This window comes from Fopius arisanus, unplaced genomic scaffold (genome assembly GCF_000806365.1).
Source record: "Fopius arisanus strain USDA-PBARC FA_bdor unplaced genomic scaffold, ASM80636v1 scaffold00031, whole genome shotgun sequence".
In the NCBI taxonomy this organism is placed as follows: domain Eukaryota; kingdom Metazoa; phylum Arthropoda; class Insecta; order Hymenoptera; family Braconidae; genus Fopius; species Fopius arisanus.
The window spans coordinates 1,011,914-1,035,174 of NW_011887770.1; the positions used below are offsets into that span (position 1 = coordinate 1,011,914).

General features: G+C 40.7%; 3 protein-coding genes across 4 annotated transcripts in view; 1 reads left to right on the forward strand and 2 right to left on the reverse strand.

The window, feature by feature from the left end:
- Positions 1-591: 591 nt before the first annotated feature.
- Alp12 (Alkaline phosphatase 12) lies at positions 592-3,242 on the forward strand. The gene is made up of 8 exons (XM_011303361.1): positions 592-807; positions 890-1,092; positions 1,157-1,237; positions 1,308-1,419; positions 1,511-2,022; positions 2,132-2,330; positions 2,414-2,632; positions 2,720-3,242. The coding sequence occupies exons 1-8, from the start codon at positions 753-755 to the stop codon at positions 2,887-2,889; spliced, it is 1,551 nt and encodes a 516-aa protein (XP_011301663.1). The 5' UTR covers positions 592-752; the 3' UTR covers positions 2,890-3,242.
- LOC105265710 (uncharacterized) lies at positions 3,048-5,628 on the reverse strand. The gene is made up of 3 exons (XM_011303360.1): positions 5,339-5,628; positions 4,394-4,544; positions 3,048-4,060 (listed from the first exon to the last, which is right to left on the reverse strand). The coding sequence occupies exons 2-3, from the start codon at positions 4,455-4,457 to the stop codon at positions 3,540-3,542; spliced, it is 585 nt and encodes a 194-aa protein (XP_011301662.1). The 5' UTR covers positions 4,458-4,544; positions 5,339-5,628; the 3' UTR covers positions 3,048-3,539.
- A 4,658-nt stretch (positions 5,629-10,286) lies between these two features.
- LOC105265712 (uncharacterized) overlaps positions 10,287-23,261 on the reverse strand; it is a 44,840-nt gene continuing 31,865 nt past the window's right edge. Inside the window, exons 7-10 of one of the 2 annotated variants that reach the window (XM_011303363.1) lie at positions 15,009-15,587; positions 13,314-14,891; positions 12,607-12,705; positions 10,287-12,494 (exon numbers count right to left, since the gene is read on the reverse strand). In XM_011303363.1, the coding sequence (XP_011301665.1) occupies positions 11,095-12,494; positions 12,607-12,705; positions 13,314-14,891; positions 15,009-15,587 (3,656 nt within the window). In that variant the 3' untranslated portion in view covers positions 10,287-11,094. The remainder of the gene's footprint in view (positions 12,495-12,606; positions 12,706-13,313; positions 14,892-15,008; positions 15,588-23,261) is intronic. The other variant, XM_011303364.1, reaches the window with a different exon arrangement.

Here is a 23,261-nt window from a genome sequence, read left to right on the forward strand (position 1 = left end):
CTTTAATGCGCTCCGACCATTTTTCACCCTTTATTTCACCCTCGCCCTTACTGAGAGGGAGGAATGAAGCTGATTGTCTGCAACATAAAAACTACCCACCATCTTCAATCTCTTCGGTGACCGAAAACCCGAGGGGAATATAAGACGATCAATAAATTCTTCATCACTCGGTTTTTATTGGACGACTCTAACAATAAAAAAAAAATGCATCGGTTGCTGAATCGCTCTCTGAAATTCTATTTCAATAAATCATGTCGAATATAATATGCTCCATAAAAAAAAATAACAATCATCCCCCTACGGTATAAAAATATAAAAAAATTTGCATTTGCAATATAAATAAAAAATAACCGACACCGGATGACGTGCGTCTCTGCAATTTATTTATTTATAATTTTAATGGAGTGAGTCATGCCGGAAAGGTGCGGTCCAGTGACATCTGTGATAAGACATCTGCAACGCGTGCAGTTCATGATCGACCTCGGATAAACTATTCGGGGAACTACAGGAGTTCCGGGAATCCCCTGAGATGGCACTACCGACGGTCGAATATTTAAACATTAGGAACAACAATAAAACCGGGTGGAATTAGAATATTTCGAGTCATCGTGGTAATCTCTGAAAAGCTGGCTCATCACCTGTTATCATAACCGATGATAATGAGTGATTCAATTCCTTATCATTACATAATGCTGACGCAATCAGTCCGTCGTGAGAATAACTGTTAGTCGGTGGCAGTAAATCACGGCATCATGTGGAAAATTTTTCTCCTAATCCTGAATTTTCACGCGATTTTTGCATTGGAAGGTGAAGCCCGAAAATAACAATCCGTAAAATATCTTTATCTCTCGATAACTAATGATTAATTGTTTAAAATCCGCTGTAAAAGATGCAAAATTCTGGAGGAACGCAGCGTCGGGGGAGATAAAGGAGGCGCTATCTCACAAATGGAACAAGAAAATCGCTAAAAATGTTATCATCTTTGTGGGCGATGGCATGAGCATTGATACCATCACAGCTAGCAGAATTTATCATAGGGGCGAGACGAGTTATCTCGCGTGGGAAAAATTACCCCACGTGGGTCTCATCAAGGTCAGTGACTCAGTGCGAAATTCATCCTTATCATTGTAATCATGATTTATCATTTTACCGACAGACGTACAATACCAACAAGCAAGTGCCTGATTCAGCATCGACCGCGACAGCGCTGTTTACCGGTGTTAAGACAAATTATCAGGTACCGATGGACAAATTTATTATCAAAATTTAATCAACAATTGCGAAAAGCTGTCTGTCTATATTTCCAGGTGGTGGGGGTCGACAGCAATGTCAAACTTAATGATTGCGAAGCGAGTTTGAATGATGATTACCGTCTAACTTCGATAATAGATTGGGCCCAAAACGCTGGCAAAGCTACAGGTGTCTTCAGTTCTTGTTCAGATTTTTTAGAATATTTCCAGTTCTAATTCCTATAGGCCATATAATTATTTTCAATTTTTTTATGGGAAAGGCTTCGTTACAACAACGAGAGTCACTCACGCGACACCCGCTCCTCTCTACGCCCACTGTCCAAACCGGAAATGGGAGTGCGAACGGGAAGTGCCGAAATCATCGAGCGAGTGCAAAGACATTGCACGTCAGCTGATCGAGGACTCTCCAGGGAGGGACATCAGAGTGATAATGGGCGGTGGGAGGCAGATGCTGAAGTCCAATGCAACAGCCACCAAATGGGATCCCATAGACAAGTGGGCCTGCTACAGCTCAGACGGAAGGGATCTCCTGTCTCTCTGGAAGGCTGATAAGGATTCAAGAGGACTTCGGTACACGTTAGTTCAGAATAACAACGAGCTGAGGAATGTGGATCCCGATGAGATTGATTATCTCATGGGCATTTTTGCAAACGGTCACATCAGTATGGATTGGAACAGGAATACGGGGCCTAATGGCCAGCCCAGTCTCGAGGAGATGACGTCCATGGCCATCAAAGTATTGAAAAAGGAGAAGAATGGCTTCTTACTTGTGGTAATCATTTGAGACGGTGGTGATCGTTAGGCCCTTCCATTTATCCCGATTTTTTTGCCGGACAATTGCGATAACTGGAGTGGAAATTTATGGAGACTGGGGGTTACAGGTGGAGGGTGGCCTCATCGACTTCGCCCATCATCGAGGACATGCCGCTCAGGCACTCAGGGAGACCGTCAGGCTATCCGATGCCGTTAATTCCACTCTGCAGATGGTTGATCTCAAGGACACTCTGGTAATTATTACAAGCGATCATTCGCATTCTCTGATGTTCAATGGTTACAGCGATAGAGGGTCGTCTATTCTAGGTGAATAATTCAACTTCTAACTTCACACATCAATTTATCGAATCGACCTTCACCTTTTAATCGATTATTATATAATTATCTAGGCTTATCACAAAAATCAAAGACGGATCAGATTCCGTACACGATATTAACGTACGGCACTGGTGGCCCTAACAATATGGCTTACGAAGTGAAGAATGGGAAAGCCTCGAGAATTGATCCGAGAAAATTCAACACCAGTGACTTCACTTATAGCCAACAAGCGGCTGTTATCACTGATGAGGCTTATCACGGGGGTGGGGACGTACCGATTTATGCAATAGGTATATCTTTTCATCGATCTTTCAGTTATGGAAATATGTCTCGGATTCTACGAGAGATAAATTATTTCACACTGGATTATCTTCTAGGACCATTCGCCCATTTGTTTCATTCAACTCACGAGCAGAACTACGTCGCACACGTGATCGGATATGCAGCTAAGATAGGTCCGTACTCTAATGAGTCATCCTTCTCCAGAGAAAGTTCGATCGTAGTGATAGCGCTGATCGCAGTATTCATATCAGTATTATCGTTGTGATATCGATGAGACTAATCTCAATCTTCTCGATAAAACACTCAATGAAGTCGTAAGTCCTTTTAATCGTAAATCATTCTGTAATATTAATCAGGGGAAGGGTTCAGTATTTTTGGAAATCGCAAATGTAGACTGCAATCGATCAATAAAGGAGTCATGAATTAATTAATTAAATGTATTTCAATCACTTCCGCGTGCCTCTTATATATACAAAAAAAAAATTTCCACAGTACACAGTAATATTTAATATTCAGTCTTATTGCTGCATATTCAACATTCATATCATTTGAATTCGTAGATTTATGTATCAATCCCTCACTTTGAGCTGACGAGATGAAAAAACACGTTGATAATGAAAAAAAAACAGATTGAAGTCATGATTATGTGGTCTTTAAGTATACGCCCTAATTTAAAATAATGTAAAGATTAATCTAGTGAAAGCAACCTTGATTTTCAACTGATTGATTTGATCACAATATCTTGTTCTTAGAATCTCCAGTATTAACGGATAACCAGAAAAAAAATGACTAAATGAACTATCGTAATGAATTATTAACAAAATAAATCTGGGATGAAACATATGAATGATTTGATGCAGTATAAAAAATATTTAGGGCTCGAAGTAAACGATGAACATTTGGTCAGCAAATGGTTCAATCAATTTTTCGTTTAGCCCGTTTTTTGTACTCCTCATTATCATTGTCATGAGACAGCACTTTCATTGATATATAACCGAGGAAGAGAAGAGCTGACAGCAGAAAAATAAAGCCCGGTGTGTGTTTACCGAGTACGAGTAACGATAAAATGCCAATGAGTTGAAATAAGAGAACAATTGGTGCAAGATAAACAGCCAGTATCAGCAGTAATGAGTTTTGTTTTCTCTTCTGTATCTCGAATTTGGTGAATTTAACATTAACTTTTAGAGCCTCTGGTGATGGCTTTGGTGTCTCTGGTTGCAATTTACGGTGAACACTCAGACGTATTGCCAAGTAGAGTTGGATGAGGCGAGCCGTTAATTTTGATATTAGCTGATTTATTGTTTGCTTTTGACTCGTATTTTTCATGTCACCAAGGGAGTACAAGAGATAGGGGAAGAGGCTGAGATTCTGGCAGCAGTGACGTAGTTTTTGCATTGACGAGTGGGTGAACAGTTGGGAACCACTTGCGTTGCCATCTGAAATGAGATATACGTATTTTTAGGTGCAAGTGATTCTGGGGGTTGCCTTTTTATCTCAATCTCCTCAAACTGTTGTCGTTTCCTAAATTTTCAATTGCACACATTTTATCTCTCCTTTCCTCTCACAAGTCGTGGAAAAAAATACAATTGATTCGTTCATTAATTTTTCACGCAGAATATTTTCTATTGACTAGAATAAATAAAAAAAATTGAAGACGAGCACAATAAAATATCCAAGCGAACTCTCCCGATTATTTTATGGGATTTTTTATGTGTTTACGTCTGCTTTGGAATATCTTTGAATATAATTAAGTGAATGGAGTTAATTACCTCTGAATAAATCAGAAACTCGACGTACTAGCGTTGGTTGTGATGACAGCCTGCTAGCTTCCATTTTCGTTATATATCACTGGTATCTATTATTTTTAAACTTGAATGCGGAATTCCTTGTTTTGGTGGATTTGCCTGAGGGTTATCACTTCTGAAACATACCAAAATCTTGATAGTATATCGAGGGCGAAAATTTCTCGCCGATAAAAAAATGATGAAAGAAGTATTAGCAGTTACTCATTTGCGGGGAAAGGTGATAAACAGACGAGGGCAGATAATGAAAGATATTCGAGATGTTAGACGAGCAAATACAGGTGTTAATGATCCCCAGTGGAGACAAAGGGGCTCGAGCCACTAGCAATTTACGTGCTAAACTTCTTGAAACCCATCGGAGACTGAAAATATAATTATTCAGTGCACCACGAGCCGTCGGTATTTCCGATAATCTTTGAACTTCATTTTCGATTAATTATTGATTAACTATTTTTTCTCCACTCCATTTTTTTTCATTCATAAAAATATTATGCAAGAGTAATCGGAAAAATATTGACGTACAAATGAGAGCTGACGAAATTGAAAGACAAATTGATTTTGTGGTCAATGCAAGAAATGGTGAATTATTTCAGAAATTATGGATTTGAGGGAAAAACTCGGAGAACATTTTTTGTAGAGGATTAAATGTTCTCCAAAAAAGGATAATGATTTTTTTTTATTAAGCGACATGTGACTGGGATATTTATGAATTTAGGACAGCCTTGGTAATGCCAAGCTCCAGTTACCCAAAAAATCTCTGAAACATCGCAATGGATCCCCTCTACGTCGCCCAGGTCGACTTACGGTAGAATTCCCCCTCACACATCCCAAGTCACATGTATAAACAGTAGATTCCGTTTGTCGGCCATGCTGTTAACCGATGCGGTTTAACGAGTGAAAAATAAAAATTACCTTGAAATATATTCCTGGAAGCGTATCGTATTTTCCACCCTATCACAGCCTTAATAACCACCCATACATCAACAATATCTCGAACAGACTAACTGTATTTTTTGTATAGATTGAAAACTATCGGAAATTCACGAAATATTCCCATAGTCGTTTATCCACAACCTCCTGACACTCGTGAGTTTCAATTCAATAATTAGTCCTGAATAAATATTATTGGTTGAATTATTTGTTCTGTTGATAGGATCAGCAGGACACGAGAGACGAACAACAACTGAGGTGTCGAGGAGACACGACTGGTCGATTCATAGGGGCTATGACATCAGCGCCGACTTCGTGATGCGCTTGAACTACTTTTTCAATTCTCGCTCTCTCATTGGGCAGTTGTCCACTAGTCTGGGGGACCTGGCCAATAGTTGGGCTTCCCTTTTTTATCTGAATCTATTAGACAGCCCTTAAAGCCCAGACGACCATCCGGCAATCACGTGGACAAATGCTGCTGTTCACGTGATCACTCGGGCATTTCTGAGAATTTTCACGAGGAAAGGGACTCCTTTTCCTCCACGTGGGATTTCGGTTTTGCTAAAAGGGTCGAGGAGTCGGGGTGTTTGCTTCATTGTTCTGGAATCGAGAACTTTATAAATTTGAGAGAGAGGACAAATTGCATTCGGGGATTCTGCGATTGCCGTGGAATTTTTGATTTTGATATTGCATCAGTGGAATTCTATTTTGAAAGATCGCGGAAAATTTTCGATTTAATGCTTCGCTTTCTACCAGGATCACGCGCTCGCCGGGGATCAACCCTGGTTTATCGTTAATTTTTTCTAATAATCAATGATTCATGCATTTTGTGATGAGATTAGGAGAATTTTTATGACTTTTATCTGAAAGTCATTTTCGGTCTTGATATTGGTAATTAAAATACTGAGTTTTTTTCATTGTTTTTTTTTGCACGATTGAGAACGCGGAAAAAGTACGGCGTGATAGCTGTTATCGGAATACTCGGAGAATGAATTTTTTACGTGTTCTTGATGATTAGTGGAAAGATCATGCATCCATTCGCCAGATGGAGAACGATGGCTCAAGGTTTCAGGAGTGATTGATATCGGAAAATCTGTCAAGTTCAGTTGTACTTTTGATTATCATTCACGTGATCGTCTGGAGTGATGTTGGGGTGGGTCATTGTATGGAACTGCTCAGTAGGTATTTTCCAGGGTGAGTCATCGCGACGTTTTCCCTTCGTCAGCTTTGCAGATACAAAGATTATATTACAGATCACAGATACAAAGATATTTTTAATACTTTCATACTTTTACACTCGAACACGAGACGTTTCATTGGAGACTAAATTTCTGCAACATTTGCAGAAATTAGTTGCAGATTAAAATTTTTCACAAAATACAATTTCATTTTTTGCAAAAAAATTCATGAGATAATTGACAAGACATAACATTTTTTTTTTAATAGATTAAATATGTAGAATTTTTTCCAGAGACCAATAACCAACGGAATGGAGACAGCTCATGCGCAAAAAATTATTGCAACAGACATGCTATTTTTTATCCCACAATTACCGCGATTGCAGTGATCTGGATGGACAATTCAGTTCAATGAATTATTGAATTTCAGAATGCATTGGACTGATGTAACATTGTCCTTTGCACTTCGTAATTGGATAATTCGAGATTTATGACAACCGAGGTGAAGTATATGTGGATAGCTCGACCTTTCTCCGCTAGAAAAAATTATCCAACGAAGTATAGACCCTCGAAAAAAAAAAATGATACAAGTGAATTTCATCATCCACTGGCACTCAACGATTTTAACGACGAAATTTTCATGAGCTAACGATAAAATAGGATGTAACAAATTTTCAATCGCTCCGGCTTTCCACTTTTCTCGCTGGAGAACACGCGAATTTATAACACAAAATAATGAAAAAGAATGACACACCGGTGAGAAGGAGCCAAAATAAAAATGGATTGGGTCGATACGTCATCGTACTTTACCTCATGGCTCAGAGAATTACGCAACGATTCGTTGATCCCGCACGCTAGTGCAAGTAGAACATGAATAATTCTACAGATACAGCGGCCCTAGATAAATACACCAAAATACACAAATAAAAATTCCTGCATGATTCACAAATGCAGTACTCAGGAAATAATCGGTCAGATTACCCTAAAAGAATACAATGAAAAATTCACATTTTCTTCTCCCATGGTAGAAACAACTGGAATAAAATATATAATAAATATAAAAACAAATTGAAATCATTACTGCACATTTTGAAATTGTTTTCTTGAATCATTATAATTCTGATCGTATGGCATTAATTTGACATTCTTTCTCAGGAGTTATGCAATGATGAAGGATTTTTATGACGGGGAAGTCCTAAGTTGCATGTGCATGATGGGATAGAGTCCGGATGATTGGACTTGTGCGTCACAATTCTGACAAGGCCACTGTAAATGGTTAGTTGTATTGGGTATTACCGGTTTTGAACGTACGTGAGCACGCTCAGGGTATCTATTGATTGCAGGGGCAACAATTGAGACCCTTGAAGCTGGTTAAAGCTGTTAGCGTTTGTTCTGGCAGCTTCTCTCGTCGACCGACTTTGCGCGGCATTTGAGAACGCGAATATCTAGAGATTCATTAAAAATCCCCGGAAATTTCTGAAGAACTTTTTGTAGCTCTCGGATCGCCCCGTAAAAAAGGTCCTATTGAAAAAAAATGTATCTCCTTTATATTCGGTGATATTTGCGAATAAAATAGACAAGAGTGTATTTTTTACGGTTTTCAGGTAATGTTCTACGAATTCTAGTTTAGCTTTTGTCGATTCAATTTTCTGGACATCCCTTTCACGAATTCGAAACGTGATTCGGACCGAGAGTACCTTGGACCCGCATCATTCATCCGTTTCGTGTTTACAACGAAAACAATGTCGTCTAAAATTGAATCATTCAATGCCATCGCGGGTGTCTGCCCGAATGACCCATAAAAAGTGTTAAAACATGGGTCTAGACAAATGCGCCACGAGTGAGTGTATCTTATCACTCGTTGTTTATCAGTCTCAGTGAGAAGGAGTAGACGATTGGAATAAAGATACAGAAGGGAGGACGCGTGGCTAGACGGGACAAATTTCAATGACGAAATACGGAATTTGATCGTGAGTCTTTACGATAATTCACTCATTAAGTTCGCGTATTTATTACAAAGATTATGCAATGGGTATCGTGGAGTTTGAACGGTCAAAGTCCAATTAAAGTAATTTTGATGACAACTTCTTGGGAAGACCGATAAACAATATCTCAGAATCTACAAGAAATTGGAAAATTTAATGGAGTGAAATACGAGCTAGTGTGTTTGCAGACAAGCGGAAATAATTCCAGTGGTTTGCATCAGCTTGACATTCTCTCTGGATAAAAGTTTTGCATTGACATTAAACGTTCTGTGGGGATATCCGTGCCGAACGCGCACATGTCGCGAATGGAAATTTAAAAATAGACGCGAGACAGATAATTCTCGTATTTTTTCTACGCCATAACATCAAACATACTTCATTGTTATCAGATTGAAAAAAATGATTGAGATAATGATTGGAAAATGCAGAGATGACAAGCAAAGAAGTATATCATAAATATCACTCGTTTTCCCTCGTTCCTTGAAGAGCGAAGGCTGCTGTCCGTCATTAAAACACGTAATGAATTCGCACCGGGAAAAAATTCATTTCCTCTCCCTCCGCAACATAACTACAAGTGGTAAGTTCATGGTCAAGGAGAGGAACACCAGGTGGGATGAATAAATCGAGAGACGCGAACTGCAAAGAAAAATACATAATTCTTGCTATAAATATCATATTTTTGTTTAATTTTCACTTTTCCAAAGCAAAATCACAGCTACATAAAAGGTGTTTGTGTTCGTGTGTATTCATCAATAATAATTATAATATAATAGATGATATTAATCAATAATGATACAATAGATAAAATTATCAATTACAATAATAGCTTTTGTCGTATCTTTCTGTCACTACAACTCACATGCACGTCACAATTGTTTCTCAATTGTTATCATTTTAAAATGATTCATATAATAATACTTATACCCATACGTTCTCATAATTTGTTTCTCGTTTAAAATCTAGGATACGTCTACTACATTAATCATAATTCCACCTCCTCGTTCTCGAAACGGGTGATACATGATACAGGGGGGGATGAAGGAAAAAGTCCAAACCAGTCCGCGACTCGTTACAAAAACAAAAGTAAACCCTTTCTAATCTAAATAAATATTTTACAACCCCTAAAACGAACTCTGCCATTTTCCACCTCGGATCATTGATCATGAAATCTCTCACGTACGAAAAATATTCAATAGAAAAATTCATTTCAACCAATTTTATTGGACATCTGATGGGAAACGTACGTTTTCATTTTTCTATTGAGATTTTTTTTTAGTAAAGAAAGTAAGAAGGATTTTTCTAGTGAATGACTTCATAGGTGGCGCGTTTAACGCCCCATGGTGAGCCCTTCATTCTTCTAAGAATAATTATTTTAAATCGTGTTTACTCGTGGTATGGCACTCATATGGCTTTCTATGACCCAACCAAACCAGGAATACCCATTTTTAGCGCACCGAGTGGTTTCAACCTGAAAGAATTAATAAAACAAATTGTGGTGTTCTCGAATTACCTAGAATACCACAACGTATGGTCATTCATGTTTTTGCTCTGAAATTCACTCATTCGTATTGCCTTCTCGATTTTCTCCACAGACTTCTTTTCATTTATTTTTCACCTCAATCGTGAAACCTGATTGGTTGGAGGGATGACTATCAGTGTACTTCCTATGGAATGGCTACTATTTAACGTAAAAGTCTACACTAGTGGTTTCAAACTGTTTTTTTTATTGAGAAAAATTCAGGGCTTGATGGATACCTCATTGACCTGTTTTTTTTTAGGCTTGAGAATATCTTCTATGTCCTCTTTTAAGGCACTAACACATTAAGTCCACAATAATTTAGTTCTCCATTGACGTAAGTTACGGATTTTTTCAGAATCGAGTCTTAAATTAATTATTGTTCTTGTGTTGCGCATAAGGCACGCACTTTGTTCCTAAAAATTGAAGAGAAATCAGGAGGATACAACCCTAAAGGCACCCTATTACTTGAAAAGGCTAGAGCTAGTATTCAAAAAATATTCAGTGTCTTCTTTAAATATCTCAATATTCTCTTCTACGTTGTTATTCGTTTCGAGTCAAATCAGAGGACATCTCTCGGGTTGAGCATCAATTTAACATTCTCTGAACAATTAAAATTACATTCTCCAGATAATATATTCACACTCCACCTAAATCCCCTCTACATTTAATTAATTAACATTTTCGAGTATATTTTTATCTCCCATACACTATATTTAATATACATCTCTCGTTGTACAGAACAAGAACAGCTCACGATATTTCAATTCCTGATTTATTTGAAATAAAAAGAACGGCTGAATTCCCCCAATTACCACTCGCCATCAGCCCCAGTCTTTCGTCAATTCGTGTTTCTAAATACTGCTTGTAAATACGATTAATTATACACATCTCCGTCTAGTCATCTAAATCCTCAGAAACACATTAGTACGATTTACATTCGTTACAATTTCCCCTAGTTTCCCAAGACAAATCAAACTGCCACGACTCGCAAAATTTTACCCACCTCAGTAACGGGGATTCCCCCAATTATTTAATACTAAAAACTAACCTCAATCCTTACGCATCCATATGTCGGTACTTGTGCGCAGACATCTGCGCAAGACCAAGTACAGCATATTGACATTGGAGGCAGTGATAATGTGTCTGTTTTCTGCAATGCTGGCACTGGACGGCACCACAGGGTTGACTTGGTGTGAATTTTTGGAAGCCAGCGGCCGCGATGTTATCCAGTTTGGCGTGTTGCCTTCTGTGGGCAACGACTTTGTTAGTATCAGTGCAAACAAAATCGCATTTCAAGCAGTGAAAGTGTGATGCTTTATTCTGCATCGAGCCGAGTGACGAGGTGTAGGCACACTGAGCCCTACCACAGGGCACATTCGCCCTGTACTGCTGAAAATCTCCACCCATCAGGGTGTCTAGCCTCTCGTGCCTAGCCGTGTGCTGGACAAATCTCGTTTTATCGCAGAATGAGTAGCCACAGTCTTGGCGCATACAGTGAAAGTGCGTTTGATGCTCTCGGTAGCCGCAGTGCTGATACCTGCAGTCCTCGTTGAATCTGAACCTGACGTAGCCCTCAGGCACAGGCTCGTCTTTGAGCATGCGCATGGAGTGATGGAGTCTCTGTTTTTTCACCTCAGCCGAATCGGTGTCAGACGGTGGGAGCGGTCGTTTTGTTAGATTCAGATTGGCTGCGAGAGAGGCTAGGGGATTTTCATCCCTTCCTGGTGGTAGAAAGTTCCCTGGAGGAATGCCAGGGGCAAACATGAGACCTGGTGCCCCTGCGTACATTCCACCGTGTTGCAGAAAGGGCGGGAGTGCCTGATTCATAAGAGCCAACTGTTGGTTCATTGCCACCATCACTGCGGGACTCGGAAAAAAACCGTGGGATAGCTCTAGCTCAAAACCACTTGGTACTGATCCTGGCACTGGCCCCGTTGATGGTGGCACTTGCAACTGACCATTCTCATTGTTATCTAAATGGTGGTGATTCTCCTCGCGGAGAACGTCAGGCTCTCTTTTCACGTTGTTCTGGTTGTTCGATTCGTGACGCGGTGACTCGAGTTTAATGTCTTTGATTGGCGGCTGCTGCGTCATTTGGGAGAGACTCTGCTGCATCTGGCGTTGCATGTTCTGAAAATTTTGTATGTTCTGTGCCATCTGCACATTCTGGGACATAAAATCATGCTTCTGGGCCGATAGTTGCGCCAGGTAATCGTGAGGCATAGGATTTGACGGTTGCGGTGGCAAATCGTGCTGCTGTTGTGATAATATAGCCCCAGTTGAGTGTTTCGCAATATGAGCGATCAAGCGATCGAGCTCTGAGAATGCTTGATTACAGGCGTTGCAGTGGTAATGATTTTTTCTTTTTAATTTGCAAAATGGACGACTGCAGCTTTGTTCAGGCCCGTACAGCGTGTGAGGAGAGGATGAACTCGTTGACGGAAGCACTGGTGCCTCTGGAATTATGAAAATCAGACGATTACGTTGGGCTTTTTGAGGGGAGAATCCCGGGATGTCTTTCTACGTTGTTTTTTTTTTGTGGACTGAAGGAGGAAAGGTGGCACGAACCTTGGTGCACGGAAGCCCGGATGGATAGCATGGCGCCCGGTAGTGCGGGTTCGCTCGTCGGTCCGCTGACCGGATAATAGGTGCCTGCCGCCCTCACCACTAGCAACAATCAACCAAAACAACCAACACTTCAAATATACCGCCCAACTATTTTACACAGAGAAGAGAGAATCCTTGTTTCCAGGAAAAAAGCACTTGTTTCGAGGAACCCTTGTACTTACTTTTTATTCTTGGATCAAGGATCCTTTTGTCTCTATGTAATAAACAACCAACTAATGTCTCTTTGTGATGCAAAATGCTTGTTCCATGATAAAGTATCAATTACTTATTAACGATGAATCGGCAATGACTGAATGTAGGAGGTGAGGCGGAGGAAAATCAATTGTATTTTTATTAATGTTGTCGAAACAATGTTCTCAGGCATTAACTGCACTTAACGCTCCAGAATGTGTTTATTTCTACGGGTTCATAAGAGCACAGGTCAAATAACTATTTTTCCAAAATCTCGCCGGTTCATCGTTAATCAAAGGAAATAATGAACTGTGATGAAGATATAATTCACAATGAAGAGTGCAAATTCGTGCAGACGTACATGCAAGTGTCTCCGATATGATAAACCTTTCCCTATCTACCACACTAAGTACAAAAAAAAACTGAAAACCTATATAAGGGTGCGAGCTCGTGCCTACCTAACCAGAAAAACTCACCAGTTGTTTTATTTGGATCAGGACTAGGTAGTTCCTCCTTCACCTCGATGACTAATCTACTCTCGTCCTCGTCGACCTTCTCAATGAGCTCCGCCGGATTCTTCACCTGAATCCTTGGCTTAATTTCCAAAACACCTTGACCTGTCTCAGTGATGCCCTCAGCCACATCGCTCATGCCCACGTGTTGTTTTTCATGTTGCGCTATCGTTGAATATCTGACAAACGAGTATCCGCAGTTGGGCCTTGTGCAGTGATAATGCCTGTGCACCCTGTTACTGTGACAACCCACCAATCTGCAATCCACCATTTTATCGTAGAAGGCAAAACCCGGTGGTATGTCGACATTGTCATGAAAGTCCTTGCTGTGCATTAGCAGCTGATCTGGCCTATCTGTGGAGAAGTGACATCTTGGTTGGGAACAGTGATGATGTTTTGTCATTCTAATCGCGCAGACTGGATCGGGACATGTGTCAGGATTATAGGTTGAAAAGCCATCAGTATCGTCAGGAACTGGTGATAAGCTATCCTCATGATCATCAATTTGTGGATTGGGATTTGTGGGATTGGGTTTTGGCAGTTTGAAACTTGTGAATATAGCCTGGGGTGAGTCTTGTGTATGGGATAGATCACCACCTGACCATATCTCGATCACACGATTCTTTGGTGGTCGGCCACGTTTTCGCCTGAACATGGCGTCAATGTTAGTCAGGTGGCTTAGAGTAACATCTGACGAGAGAACTTGAGTAGTTGAGCTCAGATTGAGTTGTCTACTGTATTCGTGAATTTTGTAATGCTGGAGTCTTCTGAAAGGCTTGTCAGTCGCAAGAATGACCTCTTTGCAATTGTCCCACGTGCAGTGGTAATGTTTTTCCTTGTCAGCGTACGGACACGTTTCCTCGCAATTGCCCTCTTCGAAAAAGGTGTCAGTTATTCGCTCCTGTGTCTCATGCTCCCGCAGATGTTCACGAATCTCTGTGGGATTTCGCAGTGTTGTGCCACAGCGATCGAGTGCGCAGTGGTAGTGGTCCCTGCCATTTTGACAAAGACAGTCAGATGAAGCTGGTGCTAGATACGCGAGCTCAGCAGCTGTCAGGTGCTGAGGGGACTGAGGAGCTGTTTGAGACGGATCAATTTGAATAGAGGAGCCTGGATTTGTCGTTGTCGTTGAAGCTGTGAGGTCCATTGCCAGATCGCTTGCTGATTGAAATGAGTCCTCCAGGGAGTAGAAAGATGGTGAGCCTCTGCCCTCGTTTGAACTCTCTCCGTTCATACTGAGGGATAGGCTCTGCGGTCCCAAATCATCAGGTGTCCACACTGGCGGCCTGATGCCTACTCCACCCACCTGCTTGTATTTTCGGTAAGCCAACTCGGATTCGTGGCGCTCGTGCTTTCGCTTGTGAGAGAATAGCTGGCCGGACGAGTGCAGTACGTAGTTGCAGTGAGGTCGAATGCAGTGGATGTGATTGCACACTCGAGAGAAGCGACACTGCTCGAAGGGGCATGCTTCGTTCTTCATGAACTTCTTGAAGCCATCTCGAGATAGCTGTTCGTCCTTTATGTGGTAGGATTTGTGCTTGTCTGAAATGAGAAATTAGAAAGAATTGTTTAACTCAAATAAGAGGTAACGGATAGTCTTGGGGCTGTACAATCAAATCAGTCGACTGCGATTTGACGGTATATTTAAGTGATGCTCACCCATGTCGGCTTTGTTCTTGAAGGTGAACCTGCATCCGGGCCTTCTGCAGTGGAAATGCGTGGTTCGTTGGCCAGCGAAAGGACAGTAATCAGTGGAGCAGCTTTCAGTTGCTCTGTACCTCTGAAAGCCCTCCTGAATAATTGCTGAATCCTTTCTGTGAAAATTTGCGTGCATCTGCACATCTGATGTTGATATGTAGACTTTATCGCAGTTGTCATGAATACAGTGGTAATGAGTCTGTTTACGATTATGGGGGCATTGGCGCATGGGATGGTGTTCCATGCAGTCGTCAGTCGGCGAGTACCTCATGAAGCCATGCTGAAGCGATTCATCTCGCTTCTTGTGCCATTTAAAGTGCCTTATCATCTCTTCTTTTTTAACGAACACACGGCCACTGCAGTCAAGACAGTGAAAGTGCTCGCGACAGCCTAGCTCCTTGCAGTAGGAACTACCGCACTCTTGACCTGATCCGAAACGACGAACATATCGAGAGTAATCGATCGTCGGCTGGGGTACTGCTGGTGATTTTGAACTTATCAGATTTTCCGCTGATGGAGACATACTTTGTCTCAGTAATACTGCAAGCAAAGGAATTCGAAAACTTTATTCTCACAGGTACTGGATATAATTATGTACATATGTTGATAAAGAAAGGCTCCGCCGATCCGTACAGACAGAGTGTTATCGACTTTAAAAGGCTCGACAGTCAACAAGAAAAATTTCCAACAGTCGGTAAGGTAGATTACCACAACAGTCGTACATCGACCGAGCCATTACCGCGAAAAGTTATCATTCCTCTAACGGAGTCAAATAATTCAGAAAATAATCCCCAGATGTCACTCTATAACTCGGATAAAATTCAAATGTGATCTTAATACGATGGTATCATGAATTATGACCAAACGTTCGTCGACCCACGCAGTACACCGAAAAAAACTGGTCGGCACTGCATTTCAAACCGTAAGGGACTAACCAGCAGTAAAAAAAAAGCCATGCATGAACGTTATGTCTGCGAGAATGAGTAAGTATCCACTCCCAAATACCGGACGAAAAATTTTCCCATGAAATTCCCAAAAAGTTGCAAACGCTCCCAAATAAGATTTCCAGTCTCAAGACGGTATTAATGATGCATTGTGCCAACTGTTGAAAAAGGAAGTCGTCGGAGACATACGGGAGGTCTCAAGAGGGGCGGAAAGGAACGCATCCATCCGTAACAAAAATGGGCGCTCAAAGACAACCATCATTTTTCGCCTTTTTTTTTTGCGAATTTTCGGACGAGTACATATGGGAATACCTAACGTGAATATGAAGACCGGGGGAGTTTCAAAAGTATGTTGGGAGTGGGTAAGAAAAAAAAAAGTCTCTCGCTTCGTCGCATCCGCTAATTCCGAGAAATACTTGTGTCGCCGTTTGAATGCGTTCAGCAAAACGAGTTTAAAAATTGTCGAATATTTTTCGCGGATGAGGGGGGCCCCCACGAGTGTATGTTTATGTCTTGAAGGGAGGGAGGGGGGCGACAAAAGAATTGTTGGGAGAAAAATGGCCGCGGAAAACAAAGCCAGGGGGGAGTTTTGAAGATCTGAAATTGCAATTTCTACTACTTTATCTTTTTCTTTTAATTTTTTCAATATTGAATGAAGACCGAATTAATGGGATCTCATGTACTTTCGGGGGGTACGTCGCCTGGTGCCACCCACGTGTCTCAGGTGAGAGGGGTACATTGATAACATCCGGGGAAGGGGAAAATGAACGTGACCAGGCTTAAATGGCAAATCTTAAGAGATAGGTTGGGGAAAAAAAATTATTCTCGTGTGAGGACAAAAACCGAATATAGTAAAACGTGGGTTATGTGTGTGCGAGACCCGCAGCCTCCGACGTCTTTTCATAAACCTGGGGGAACCCTTTTATTCTCTCCGATGTTCTTAAAAACGATCGAAAAAAAAAAATGTCAAGGAGAGAGAGAGGGGGGTTTAAAAAATTTTTGAAATAAAAAAAATCGAGGGATTGAAAAGACCCCGTATTTTTTCAGGGGGGGAAAGGGGGGCCCTTAATACTGCCCTCTCACTCGACCCTACTCTTTTCATCATTTTATTTTTGTACTTTTCTCTTTTTTTCTCGGCATTTAATCCGTGGGGCATGAATAACCCTTTATTCGAGAGCATTGCCCACACGAATACACGAAAAATGGAGACTGAGAGGTGAAGTAAAACGAGGGAAAAAAAAAAGCGAATGGAGGACACGTGTAGCCTATCCACGAATTAACATAATTTTTTGTCTCGTTGTATTATGATTCTTCATTCTTTTATGAAGTTATGATAATTGGTGCTAAACATTGAACTTTGCGTGATGGATCTGAATCCACCGCAACAGGGACAGCGACAATGACGAGCCGTCGAGATGAATTATCATGACTATTACGTAAGAAACGTGAGAAAAATTACAACTTTAGAGGCAGAGAGTGATTGCTCTAGTTGCCGATGAGAGAAATTAAAAAAAACGTGAAATTACGAAGTGAACAATTGCTTAAGATTTCACCAGAAGTTTCAAAAGAATGGAAAAAAATTATTCCCCAAACGAGACCATCTGAAATCTCCGAAAATTCGGGGAAACTGACAGCGACACTTGACATATTACCGCGGGTATGCTCTCGTAAATGCCAACCTAGTGGGAAAGAAGACGAAGAGAGTCCACTGACAAGAAGTACTGCAGTCGAAATGGAAAGAGACAACTGAGAACAACGCAACATAGAAAAAAAAAATTCAAATATGAGTGGAATAAAAAGGAGGGGGAGAAAAACGAGAAGAATACGGAGGAAGTGAGAGGGGTGAGGGAGAGCTGAGTAAGAAAGCATCAGGCGGATACTAAACTATTCTAAGATGCGGGATGTCACCGACTTATTGTCTTCCTCCTTCAACCTCAAGATGGTCTACCCCACTCACTCCTCCCCTCGACGTTTATTTCCGTCAAAATGATGTTACGCTTTCGCTCTCGGTCGTCAAGAAAAAAAAAAAAATTGCACCCGCGTTTTAACTTCACTCAAGCCTTCCTCAGACCAAACAAAATGGTGGCACTCGTTTGTCGCCATCGGGGGCTGCAAAAAAAAAGGCGGAACAACTCTTGGCGTTAATTTTTGGACAATTCGGAGGTGAGGCCTGGTGTACTCAAATGACGAGTAAAATGAAACAAAAATCCTCGACACGTGCGTTTTGTGCAATTAATGCTACCGTGTATACATGGAGCATGTGCACAGTGACCCCTTTCAATGTTTTTTTTTCCCAATGCAGAAGGGGGTTTTTATACTCTTTCTTTCATTTTTTAATCACCCTTCTGGATTCGCGCATGGGATTTCACGTATATATATTTTTTTTTTTTCATTTTCAAGTCCCGGTACTTACTGCTTAGTGCCCGTGGGCTTTTTTACCCCACCCCATTTTCTAAAACTCAATATATGTACTTCTCCCCGGTGGTGGATTTTTTTTTTTGTCCACCCCCTCGTCGGCTAGTTTCTAAAGTTTCAACTGGGCGACGAGGCATTAGGCTCAACATATAGCATTTTCTTCTCTTTTTTTATTTCAGTGTAACTTATTGTGGATGAAAGGAGATGGAGAGAGATTTTGCCCCTATGTAACATTAGCCCGAGATATGAAAGTTTTGTCGAGGAAAGGCTACCCCCTGCTATCCTTGAAAATAAACAGAATCGAACCCTTTCGACAAATTCAAATAGAGAATGGGGGGTCGAGTGGTGCCTGTGGATTGCAGGGGGTTGCCCCCTCTCTTTCTACCTACTTTCATCTCTTTAGTTTTTGTCGGAGGGGGTTATTGTTCCCCGGTTTTTTAGAGCCCATCTGAAAAATTTTTCAGTTACCCTTGAAATGAAAAGAAAAAATGTGTTCGAGGTACTGTGGATGGTCGAGCCGCTGTCAAAACAGAAATTCGATTCCGCGATAGGATATGATCGAGAATACATTGGAGAGATTATATATTGCCTTTGGGGTGTAGTGTATTTTGGATCATTGCATATCACGGGTTTTTATTTTCAAACACTTTTTTTGACGGCTAAATTGCTCGGTGAAATATATTTTTCAACCCCCTCGTCATTCTTTCAGGGCATCTGATGATGGCTTAACCCCTGGTTTCGGTGAGTAATTGGGGGCAACTGGTGATGGATCAATAAAGTTTACAACGTTATTTCATGGACCATCACGCAGAGAAGAGCTTCGAGTATTGAAAATTCTGTTTCCTTTATTTCCGATTCGAAGCGGTTGTCGATGATGATTTGAATTCGTCTACGATAACGTCGAGACTTCCACGGAATTCCTCTCACTTAATATTTAATACATCTCGGTTGGTATCGAACAGAATTCAAAATTACCGCGACCTGAAGGGGAACGATCTAAAAATCATCAACAAAGCCGAAAATTAGCGAAAATCAATTTCACATGATAGAACGTCAGGATGAGGGGGAAAATCCGGAGAATCATTAAAGCGATCGTGCAAAAAGTAGAATTCCGACAATCTAAACAATCCTCACTATTTCTATTAGTGTCTCTACTCCCAATCTACTGAAAATACATCGAAAATGTCAACCAAAACAGTTTCTTTTACTTTTTACCCACGTTTCTTCCGCGATCCTAGTCTCGATGGATAAAAATTTTTTAGCACTGACCTCCGTCAGCCGCATTCAACTCATCCTATTGTCAATCTTCTCTCTCACTTCTGATCACCCCACCCCCCTTTCATCATGTCACTTGTCTCGGAATCAAACCCGTCTATTTTTCACTCACGAGGCATTGGCAGTCCTTAACGATTTCGAAAGGCAAACAACACATTTACACGATCTACCATCAACTACAACTGCAGTCACAGTGGCTCGTTCCAACGTGTAAGACGCTAAATTAAATTTAGAATATTTTTTAAATTTCTACGATTCCATCCGAATGATTTGGCAAGCAGTACGATGAGAGCTTTTTCATCTTAACCCTAAAAGAAAAGCCTCCGGATGCTCGGAAGGCTCAACACACTGGCAAAAACCGTTTATAGTACAACCTAAAAACAATCGTCCAATCCTTGCGTTTTACACTCTGGCCTTTTGTCAAGTCATTGCGGTAAAGAAGAATGGTACGGGTAAAAAATATATTCATGAGAAAAAAGGGGTTGTTCAAACCCCTAAAATAATTTTTCAAGAGTTTTGAATTATTTCGTCGAGGGTCTGTGGGAAGGTTTTAACCAATTTTTTGCAAGCCGCCAAAACTCGACAACCAAAAAATAAATTCTTCAATTAAAATGCATGAAAATAACATGAGAGTAATTCTTGCGCGTTGCAACGATTGAGCGTGAAAATCTGGGGACCTCGGGGTTGTTATCTAACTCGAGACATCTGTTGCACGTAGGGAAGGAAGAAAAAAAAATTGAGGAAAAAGCCGTCTGCTGATGCCACTAACGTGTGAGAATGCTCGAATGATGGAAAGAGTCGAGGTCAGGCTTCTCTTTTAACCCTCGCCTTTCCTCACCCACCCCTTCGCATCTTTTCACTTTTTTTTTTCCTTCCCGACTCGTCACCAACTTTCTCACCCGCGATTACTCGTATCTGGAAATAGTAGACGTTAACCTACTGGTTTCGGAATTTATTTCTGGCGTTTTCCATCCAGACATTATTATTACGCGGTGGCTAAAAAAAAGCCACTGAGAATGGGAAAAATAATTCCAAGGCGCCAAGTGCTGACTGTGATTGATGGATTTTGATTTACGTCATTTAATGAAATTATCATAGGAATTTTTTTGCCACTTTTGAGGTTAAATATTGACCATTCTCCTCTTGTATATTACTGATCATGGCCAGAATTAATTATCATTATTGGTGAAGGTTGTCATGCGTTGTTGGAAATGTCTCGATGATTTTCTTTTTATTTCGATGAATTATTTTCATGGCGTCAATTGAATGGGATTTTTATTGGCCTTCTTGAATTTCGAATGTGTCACTTTTTAACGAGACGTAATTGCGGGGATGCATCGGTTTAATGGACTCTGGACCATTCGATGTGTCTGGTTGGGCTCGAATTTATGGAAAATTATTGATCGATACCAATCGAGATGTTCCAGCAATTACTGGATTTAATTATAATGATTTAGATTTTATTTTAGGGAATGTTGATGGCCGCTCATGCTATGCGATGAGTTATCTTGGCATAGCACACGCCGTAAAATGTCATCGATGCGTGGTAACAAAAGTTTGGGACGTGGGCTTTGAGATGTCGGTCATGTAAAGAAGAATAAACTGGGACGGTTTTGAAGACATATATAATCATTTATACTTATAGCTAAAAACGAGATTGGATTGCGATTCAAACAACCCCGATGTAAAGGTGGATTCCAATTCTTTCGAGGACGGTATGCAACGATTGCCAATAGTTTCTTTTCCCGATCCGTTGTCGATATTGGGGACAACCTCACATGCATCAGCCAAACTATCACACACTCTGATCTGTATGATGATTCAACATGTATCGGTTTTTTTTTTCTCTCAAGTCTTCTTTTTTTTTTATTCAAGAGCCAGTCTTTCGCAATAGTCACGCTTCTCAACGATTCTATCATGACTCTTATCTGCAACAATTTGGCAATGATTTGTGTTTTGAACGTGTGTCGATGAATAAATCTTTAATCATCAAATTTTATTGGTCGATTGCGATAGTTTATTCTTGGAGGATCAGGAGATTCTCGTCATCGTGACGACAGCTGTGCGCACCGGGTAGAAATTTATAACTTCGAATTTTATTTAAATAACCGAATGCTGACGATAATAATTAATTGTGATACGTGATGTACCTGAAGAAATGGAAAAATAGAAAAGAGAGATCCATCAAGAAATCATCATCTTACTAACAGCCAAATCACCATAATTGCGTGAAATCCCAAGGAATCGTCGATGGAGATCAATTAAAATTGTATAAATTACTTCGAAAAGTGGCAAAGCGGTTTGAATTCTCGAATGCTGGGAACCCCCCCAGCCCCCTAGCCCCCCCCAACCCCTGAATCCGAAAACTAAACGAAATTCAATTAGTGCTCCTTAATCAACGAAAATGGACAAAAAGGGTAGGTTTTCTATGGTAGCTATGGGGGACTTGGACTTTTGGAAGTGGATTTTTGTCAGGTCGGTATCCTGACGGAGCGAAAAATTAGAACTGCATTCCTACGGGGGAGGTGGGGAGGTAAGAGTAAGGTAAGGTAAGCCCCCTCAACAGTGGGGGAGCGCTCCCCTCAAAGAGAAATGAGGGAGAAAAGGATGGATATATGCCACGGTGTTCCTTAATGCGTCGTGGCGAGTGGCCATTGGCCCCTTGCGCCGATTCTCGAATGGCCGAAATTAATAAAAAGTTGAGGAACGATAAATTAGACCGTCGGCGGCACCGCCGGCCCCCACACAACAGTGGCGAGAAGGGATGAGGTGGGCCCTCTTCCCCTTCACTCTGTCTCACTCTATCATCTCTAAAACGAAATCTCTCACAGATCCCCACGGAGGGCGATAATAAATTTCAAATATAAAATTGTCGAATTCGCTTGAGTTTCGAGGGTTCCAACTCTAAAACCCTTTTCAATCGTTGTTTTTTCAACTTTTTGATAATAAAAACGGTGAGCCTTGAGGAATCAGAAGGGGTATTAAAACACGGGGCGAATGGACAATCATCAAATATTCGGGGATAAAAATTTTTTTCTCGGCATTTTAGGCATCTGATGGTGGGACTAATTTATATGATTAAATAATTCTAGGTTCTTTTTTGGGACAATCTGTGGTATGCAAACAAGTTTTTGCCAAATTCTCAATATTTCGGTAACTATAATTGCAAAAAATCAGACATGATTAATTATCTTGATGAGAAGTGGGGTAGAACGGGTGATAGGATTGGTGAATTCTGAGTATCGGTGGGGGAATATATTTTGTTTGTCACATTTTGGACATGTGGCTCCAACAAAGGGGATTACAATCCCCGTAAGCGGTTTAAATGGTTTCCAATGAGCCATGAAATTCAATTTAAATGATGAAATAAAAAGAAAAATAAAGCAGGGGACTATTGAGACGATTCGGGGAATCGATAAAAATTCCGGGCGTAAACATTCGACGGATTCAATGGAGTCAATCAAGAATTGATTTTCAATGGATTCGTCTCAACTATTCGTGTTCGTTAAAAAATTATTTTTCATTGTTTATTTCGTTGTTTTGGGTCTTGTTTTCAACGCCAACCGAGTGGAAAGGCGTT

What these genes read in the sequence shown, in the direction of transcription:
- LOC105265710 (XM_011303360.1), bottom strand. Translation starts at nt 4,457, where the DNA reads ATGGAAGCTAGCAGGCTGTCATCACAACCAACGCTAGTACGTCGAGTT. An exon ending in AGTTTCTGATTTATTCAGAG is followed by an intron (nt 4,061 to 4,393) that starts GTAATTAACTCC and finishes ATCTCATTTCAG; the next exon opens with ATGGCAACGCAAGTGGTTCC.
- Alp12 (XM_011303361.1), top strand. Translation starts at nt 753, where the DNA reads ATGTGGAAAATTTTTCTCCTAATCCTGAATTTTCACGCGATTTTTGCA. An exon ending in GTGTTAAGACAAATTATCAG is followed by an intron (nt 1,238 to 1,307) that starts GTACCGATGGAC and finishes CTATATTTCCAG; the next exon opens with GTGGTGGGGGTCGACAGCAA. An exon ending in CGTACCGATTTATGCAATAG is followed by an intron (nt 2,633 to 2,719) that starts GTATATCTTTTC and finishes ATTATCTTCTAG; the next exon opens with GACCATTCGCCCATTTGTTT.